The following is a 9144-nucleotide window of genomic DNA, read 5'->3' as shown; positions in this document are numbered from 1 at the left end:
GAGAGAGCGCACACAAGCATTTTTCTGGTTCTATTAAAATAAACAACCAAGTAAGTCATAGTAGAGTATAGATTATATCATACCCCATTGAAGTTTATAGCTTTTAGAATTTTTGGGTTTTCTAGTCATTGCTAATTGAGAGGTGCTCCTAAATGTTTCATATCCTCAAATTATTTAGTCTTATCCTTGGAGGATTAAGCTGGGTATGGCACAAGGTTCTCAATATTCATTGCCATCTAGTTGGAACCGACTCATAACTGACCCTCCTTTGAGTTTCTGAGACTGTAAACCACACAAGAGGAGACTGCCTATCTTTCTCACATAGAAATTCTGCTGGATTATTTGAACCTCCAAAGTGGTGCACCCTTGAGGTTAGCAGCACAACTCCCTACTACTATGCCACCAGGGCCCCTTTAGGGCTGTCTGGGTTAGTAAGCAAAATAGTCAAAGAAACTGCAGCACTTAACAGTTTTAAATTTCATGTTGTTTTTCTCATAGGTTTTCCGTGGAAACGTTGATAACAATACCCCTTATGCTAACTCTTTCACACCGCCCATAAAAGCTCAGTATGTAAGACTCTATCCTCAAGTTTGTCGGAGGCATTGCACTCTAAGAATGGAACTTCTTGGCTGTGAGTTGTCAGGTGAGTCTCAAAACTTATCTATCCTGTTTAAAAGGGGTGAGGGAAGGATTCCTTTTGTTTGTAGTCTGCGAACGAAATGCAAATTTCTATTAGCTGTAGGTAGTTATTAATTTCTGCTGGAAAGCATTTAAGCCATGGTTCAGTGAGAAACACTGTGTGTTACACACAGGATAAAGTCTCAAAAACATGCTACAGAAAAGAATTCAAAAGAAGGAGCAGTGAAACTTGAGGGGGGGGGGTTTAAATGGTCACTAAAAGTTCAACAAATTCTCACTGGCAATTCTTGTAAAGTTTAAATGTGTCTTATTGTTGTTGGTAGTGGCTCAGATTTATATTTTGTGACAAAGACTCAGTAAAAACTAGACTCTGCAAGGGCCCATAAAACGCAATTAAGTTGAAGCAACACAGCATAGGAAAAGTAACCTTTAGTTTTTGTCCTTCTACCATAATAACTTAGCTTTTGGGGGATAACGTTTTGTGAAACATGTATACTTATCATTTTTCCCAAGGAAACAATATTTCAGTACAAAGATTGTTTCTATAAATTCATTCTTAGATCTCCCTTAGCTAGAGTCAGGCTCATTGTACAAACATTGCCTATCTATCTCAAAGATAATATATCAGAGGACTCAAAGTTAAATAATCCATGTGCTCTGGGGGCATCAGTACTCCGTATAAGGATGAGACTTAATTTGTTGTTCTCACAGTGGTCCCCTTTCAATATAGTGAGATTGCGAAACAAATAGAAAATCTTGTCTAGTTATTTTACTGGTTCCTGGATGATCTTACTTTTCTGACCTCAAAATTTATAAATTGTCTTTGCTCCACTAGCTTAGAATTATTTTGTTCAAATATCCATGAATAGGAAAAAATGTGGGCTCCTATTTAGCATATCCTTGAGGTATGAAAAAACTATTTGCCAAGCTCACCAAAACTTTGCACCTTTTTATATTTTAAAATTATTATTTCAAGAGATGGCTTATAGATTATGTTGCATACTGCCTGTTTTCCTTCTTAGTTTTATTTCCTATGGTGAGATTTATTTTTCCACATATACAAGTTACTTTTTAAAAACAATCATTTTTCTGAAAATGATCTCATTACATTTAAAGGAACTATACTGTTTTCCCAGATGAATGAAGCTACTTAAGGAGTCACATTTTCATATTATTTATGGTGTCTTTTATGAAGCAACCAATATACAGTTTTAGTACTATTAATTATCCTAACTGAGATGTTTCCCTATTTTGGTAATTCACACTGACTTATTGATCAATAGTTAATCTCAGTAGAATTATTGCTGTACAGAGCTTGTATTGCATGTCACTATATCACTGGAGCCAGTGTCATCCCTAAGCCATTAATCATAAAGCAATCAAGAGGATATCATGAGATTGACTGTAAGTTCTATGTTCCTTAGTTGCTTAACATTATTTTCCCCAATTTGGGGGGCTTTTGATTAATGAGGGCCAGTCACTTATACATGGCACAATTACACCCCTAAAATGTTTGTCAGGTTTGTAAAGAGGTTATACTTGGTAACTTCACAGGTTTTATTTTCTAAAACAAAGCAGCAGTGCCCTGTATTCCAACCCGTCAAATTGATTTTGAATGTAAATAGAGTGTAATATATCATGCATGACATTATCAAAGTTACAACTTTTCACTAGAAAAATGATCAAGTTGACTGTTAAGATTTCATTTTATTTAAATGTTATCCACACAAGTAAAAATTGTTTTGCTTATGCATATGAATATGGATTGAAGCTAAACATCAAGAAGACAACGATTCTCACCACTGGGCCACCTGGCAGCTTTGTGATAGATGGAGAAGAGATTGAGATTGTTAATAATTTAGTTTACTCAATTCCACAATCAACACTCTTGGCACCAGCAGTCAAGAAATCAAAAGACGAATTGTACTGGGGAAGTCTACTGTCATGGACTTCTCCAGAGAACTGGGAAGTATCAATGTCAGTACAGACACTAAGGTATACTGATCCAGGCCATGGTCTTCACAATTACATGCTATGCATCAGAGACCTGGAAAATGACTAAGGATGACAGAAGAAGAATTGATACCTTTGAATTTTTTTTAAAGTATATTTTATTAACTTTAATGAATACTTACAGAGATTTTGGATTTTCATTCATTCATTGTTGCACTTTTTTCTTTAAATTTTGATGATGGAGAAGAGTATTGAGCATACCATAGACTACCGGGAGAACAAATAAGTCTGTCCTGAAGAGGATAAAACCAAGTTTCTCCTTGAAGGCAAGGATTTTGGAGCTTCGTCTCACATACTATGGGTTTGTGACCAGGAGGGACCAGTCCTTGAAGAAGGACATCATGTTTGGAAGGGTAGAGAGACAATGCAGGAGAGGAAGATCTCGAATGAGATAAATTGACAGGATAGCTGGGGTGATGGTATTGTGTTAGAGTCAGTGAGACTGGCTTATGACAGGGCAAGCTTCAGAGCTGTTGTACATGGGGTCACTATGAGTCACACATAACACTACAGCATGTTACAACAACAACAACAACAACAACATATGTTTGAAATCAAGTTGATGAGAAGGGAAATTGGTGTGTTAGGCATATTGGCGTAAATGTTTGTTCCAACACTTGGAAATAAATAATACTATATCTTATCAAATTATTTCCCATGATCCAGTGCAGTACTTATAAACCCCGAGATGTTATAGTGTTGTAGATAATAAACTATTATAGTATGCCTGAAATATCAATAGTTAATTCTTGCCCAAAAATTGAAAAAGTAAATTCTTCCAAGACATTTGATTTAAGTTGTTAACTGTTCTAAAGCGAAACATCCAAGTAAAGATAGACTAAGGAAGAAGGATGTAAGGATTGGCCATTCTCTGCCAAAATATAACAGGCCTTTGAAAATCCTAGGTACAACAGAGCATACATAGAATAAAGTAACAGATATTGCAGCTGAGGCTGAGCCCTCAAATTTGGAAACACAAAGTAGGAGGAACAGTTGTAAGCAGAAACTAATGATTGTAACATAGAATGTGTGAAGCATAAATGTAGAAAAACTGGATATCATTACAAGAGAAATGGAACATATATTGACATATTCGGTATTGGTGAAATGAGATGATTTGGCAAGGACGTTTTTAATCAGATGATCATATGATCTGTTATGCTAGTGATGAAAAAATGAGAAAAAGCCAGGTTGTTTTTTATAATTAAAAGGTCATTGCTACGTCCATCTTGAAATAGTATATTGCAAATGACAGGATAATATCCATACACATACCAGGAAGACCTATTAGTACAACCATCATTCAAGTTTATGCACAACAAACCATGTCAAAGAGTAGGAAATAGATGCTTTCTACCAACTTTTGCAGTCAGAAATTGATCGAACATGCAACAAAGATGCGTTAATAGTAACAGAAGTCTGGAATGCAAAAGGTAGGAAACAGGAAGAATGATCAATAGTCAGAAAATATGGACTTGGTGACAGAAATGAGGATGGAGATAAAAAGATAGAATTCTGCAAAATCAACTATTTATTCATAACAAATACCATCCATAAGAAACAAATGAATTTATACATGGATTTCACCTATATCTATAGGAATCAGATTGATTACATCTGTGGAGGGATTGCACAACAGAGCATTAACTACTCATAGTAAGTTAAAATTAAAGCTAAAGATGGTCAAATCAAATCCACACAAAATAAAATTTGATCTTGAGTCTATCCCACCTGAATTTAAAAACCAATGCAGGAACAGGTTTGAAGCCTTAAACACTAATGAATGAAGCCCAGATGAGCTGTGGGAGGATATCAAGAATATCATCCATAAAGAATACAGAAGGTAATTACAAAGACAGAAGAAGAAAAGGCCAGAAGAAACTGAATATTTCATTTGGCTGAGAAGCTAAAGCAGAGGGAAGAAATCAAGATGTTAAGGAGCTGAACAGAAGATTTCAAAAGGCAGCTCAGGAAGACCCAGCAAAGTATTATAACAAAATGTTCAAAGAGCTGGTGTCAAAAGGACTGAATTTGCTTGATATTTCTTAAACTCTAAGAAACTACAAAACAAATTTAAGCTATGAGTTGTAATACTATGCATGCTATAGGCAGAATATTGAATTTTGAATGATCCAGGAAGCATCAAAGAAGAAGGAAGGAGTATACAGTCACTGTTCCAAAAACAATTGGCTGACACAGAAATTTCAAGAAACAACGTATCATCAAGAGGCAATGAAGGAAAGATAATAAAGAGGCAAGTTCAAGCCACTCTAAAGGACATGGCAAAACACAAAGCCCCAGGAATTGATTAAATACCAGTTTACACATTTCAAAAAACAGATGCTGCCCTGTACATATTTACCAAGTTGTGCCAAGAAATCTGGAGGACAATTACCTGGTCAACTGACTGGAAGAGTTCCATATTTATTCCGATTCCAAAAACTGGTAGAGTGTAGAAATTATCAAATATATCACTAATGTCACATGCAAGCAAGATCCTGCTGAAAATTATCCAAAATGACTGGAACAGTACATTAACAGAGAACTACCAGAAGTACAAGGTAGGTTTAGAAGAGGTTGTGTTACTAGAGACATTACCATCAATGTCAGATAGATCTTGCAGAAAGCCAAGAGTACCAGCATAATGTCTGTCTGTGTTTCATTGACTACGCAAGGACTTTTGGCTGTGCGGATCACAGCAGATTGTGATTTGCCGTGAAAAGAATGGGAATCCCAGAGCACTGATTATGCTTATGTGAAACCTATACTTAGACCAGGAAGCAGTCCTCAGAATAGAGCAAGGAAACACTGCATGGTTCAAAATCAGCAAATGAGTGGGTCAGGGATGCATCTTATCTCCATATGTTTTCAATTTATATGCAGTGCAAATCGTTCTGGTGTTAGGATTCATAAAGATGGAATGTGACATCAGGATTTGTAGAAGACTTATCAACAACCTTCATTATACAGATGATATAACCTTGGTCTCTGAAACTGGGGAGGACCTGAAGTGCTTGCTGCAGAAGATTAAGGATTGCAGTCTTCAATATGGATTGAAGCTTAACATCAAGAAGATAAAGATTCTTACCACTGGGCCAGTTGGTAGCACCATGAAGAATGGAGAAGAGATTGAGTTTGTTAACAATTTCAGCTTTCTTGGCTCCACAATCAGCACTCTTGGCACCACCAGTCAGGAAATCAAAGACTATTTCCACTGGGAAAATCTGCTATCAGGGACTTCTCCAGAATACAGAGGAGCAATAGTGTCTGTCTAGAGACTAAGGTGTGCTTGATCCAGGCCATGGTCTTTGCATTTACTTACTATGCATCAGGGTATTGGACAATAACTAAGGATTACAGAAGAATTGATGCCTTTGAGTTATGGTGCTGGAGAAGTCTTGAACATATCATGGACTCCCAAGATAACAAATAGGTAGGTCTTGGACGGGATGAAACCAAATTTTTACTCAGAGGCTAGGATTTTGAAGATCATTCTAAGATACTTTGGGCACATAACCAGGAGGGACTGGTCCTTGAAAAAGGACATAATGCTTGGAAATATGGAGGGAGGGCACAGGAGAGGAATACCCTTTATGAGATGGAGTGACACAATAACTGGAGAAATAGGATAGCTGTGTCAGAGTCAGCGAGACTGAATCAGGACAGGGCAGGTTTCAGAGCTCATGTTAGATCACTATGACTCGATGGCACATAACAACAATGACATGAGTCACAGGCAACTCAACGGCATATAACAACAACAGCAAGAAAATAAAATAAATCATATTCATAATTGTTATTAGGCGCTATTGAGTAAAGTATGACTCAAAACAACCTTGTGAACATAATTAGAGCAACATCAAATTGTTCCTTAAGAAAATAATTACTTAGCACCTCCATTAGGCTCAATATTAGATAATAGATAGATTATAGAATGAATTCTATAGATAAGCAAAATTGGTCAAACTACACACATTTTTCTAAATACTTCAGATATTAAAATATTTCACAAAAGTTTAAAATAAACACCTTTCTTTTACCCTTGTATCTTTCCCTCAAATCATTCAGGTTTACAAAGACGGAAGAGGGGAGCATGTAGAACTAGTTGGGAATCTATAAGGTAGACAATAAGTATTTTCATATGACTGCCTGAAAATAAATAACATGTCATTAAGACAATTAATACTCCTAGAATCCTTGAGCTTTGGGGTTTTTTTCCAACTAGAATTTCTATTAAGTTTTATTACTCTCTTTATTATAGAGCTTAAAGTATATATTTCCTACCTCTAAAACCAAAAATCTCTGCTACCCTTCCTGGACTTTTTTTGTCATATTTGCATAAGAAAGACATCGCCTAGAAAGTGGAGGTGAAGGCAAGCCCAAATGAGCCTCAGGAAGGAATAAAGGATCTAAGTATCTATGTTGTTGAGTACCATGGAGTCAGAACTGACCCATACCTGACACTCCAGTGGGTTTTCAGAGGCGGCAAATCACATGGCAGGAGACTGCCCATCCTTCTCTTTTAGAGCAACTGGTGGAGTAGAAGCATTTTCATTTGAGATTGTGGCTTAGATTCTTACCACTAGGCCACGTGTAGACCAAGACAAAAGATAAAAAAAAGTGTAGTCATATCTGTACCAACTCTTGATAATACTATCTTTGTCAAAATAGAACTATATACCATGGAGTCTTCAATGATTGGAATTTCAGAAGTAGATCCCCAAGGCTTTATTTTGAGGTAACTCTAGGATTATAACCATCAATGTTTCTGTCAGCTTCCAAGGTCTCTTACTAGTGCTTCATCATTTGCACCATCTAAGAACTTCTTATGACCAGGACAAATTGCTCTTTTTTGGAGGGTGGTGGGGCACAAGTTATATATATCACTGAAGGGCTCTGAGCAATCTCCCCAAAGACCTAGTACTAAAATCATCTAGTTTCAGAAATCCTACCCAGTCATAGGATAATCTTTTTTATTCATTGATATGTGGATATTTATTATTATGAGTTGGAAAGAACTTTATGGAAATTATAAAAAGAGGTAGCATTTAATGAGTTCTTTATTTATATGTCAACAATTTTTTTTCTAAGTTATTTTTATGTTTTACTAATGTTGTAGAATACTACTATGAGGTAGCTTCTACTGCGAATGACTGAATAGGCAAAAATTGAGGCTTATTGTGGTTAAATAAATGGGTTCAAAGCCACACAGATACTAAATTTAGGAGGAGTAAAGTACAAGAAGTTATCGGTCTGATGGGACTAGATAGGTTCAAAGCCAGACAGATAGTAAACATGGGAATAGTAGAATGTAAGGAGAAATCATTTGTTAAAGTAGTCTCCTCTTTTATTGTTTATTTCCTTGTTCATTGCTATATATCCTTGCCAAAATGTAATCATTTTAAATACTGAAGACTCAGTCACTGAACAGTAAGATGATAAAGTTCTCCTTTCAATTATAACCTTTTTTGCATGGTATTTTGTATATATTGGCAGTTCATAATTAGGAACTCTTCTGTGTGGACACATGCCATAAGGACAAGCACATCCATATTTCTTACCTTGTTGTTGTGATTATGTGCCATTGAGTCTCTTGTGACTCAAAGTGAACTTCTGTACAACAGCTCTGAACTCTTCTCTGTCTTGAGCCAATTTATTATCTTCAGCACACCTACCCCCATTACCCTGGTCAATGAGTCAACCCATCTCATCTAGAGATTTTCTCTCTTGTATTGTCCCTCCACCCTTCCAAGCATGATGTCCTTCTCTAAGGACTGGGCGCTCTTGGCAACATGCCCATAGTATGTCAGGTTATTGTTGTTGTTATGTGCTGTCGACTCACTTGCAACTCAGCAATCCTATGTACAAATCCTGGCCTCCAAGGAGCAGCCTGGTATTACCCTCTTCAGGTCAGATCTATTTATTCTCTTTGTGGTCTTTCATATAATCAGTACTCTTTTCTAGAACAACAGCTCAAAATATTGACTCTATCCTTCTAAAATCCATAGTCCTTGTCCAGATCTCTGATGCATAGCAAGTAATTGCAAATCCATGGCCTGGTTAGGACACAGCTTAGTCTCTATACTGATACCATTGCTCTTCAGTACTTTGTTTTTTTAAATTCTTCTTAAATATTACTCTGGTTTATCTTCAAAGATTGAATACACTGCTTTTTCACAAAAGACCCTTCCCATTTCCTTCACTCCAATTACCCATCGATTTGTGTAACCCTATGATTAACACCCATCTCCCATCTTCAACTCTCTATTTCCAATCTCCCCCCAACTTGGATCCTAATATGCATTCTACAATAATGGTTTTATACAGTATTTGTTCTTGTGGGACTGAGTTAGTTCACTCAGCATAATGTTCTCTAGTCCCTCCCAAGTTAGGTTGTTGTTGTTGTTATGTGCCACCAAGTCCTTTGCAACTCATAGCGACCCGGTGCACAACAGCCCTAAACCCTGCTCTATCCTGCGCCAACTGCACTGC

The 9144-nt window shown here is 36.7% G+C and overlaps 1 protein-coding gene across 2 annotated transcripts in view; it reads left to right on the top strand.

Annotated features, from left to right (window-relative positions):
• EDIL3 (EGF-like repeats and discoidin I-like domains 3) overlaps positions 1–9144 on the top strand; it is a 595610-nt gene that overhangs the window by 359667 nt on the left and 226799 nt on the right. For both annotated transcript variants that reach the window (XM_006889875.1, XM_006889874.1), the window contains one exon: positions 499–643. In XM_006889875.1, coding sequence (XP_006889937.1) covers positions 499–643 — 145 coding nt within the window. The remainder of the gene's footprint in view (positions 1–498; positions 644–9144) is intronic.

The sequence above is a fragment of the Elephantulus edwardii genome, unplaced genomic scaffold, assembly GCF_000299155.1.
Source record: "Elephantulus edwardii isolate Elephantulus edwardi_28Jun2011 unplaced genomic scaffold, EleEdw1.0 scaffold00082, whole genome shotgun sequence".
NCBI lineage: Eukaryota > Metazoa > Chordata > Mammalia > Macroscelidea > Macroscelididae > Elephantulus > Elephantulus edwardii.
This window is presented reverse-complemented; position numbering and strand designations above follow the sequence as displayed.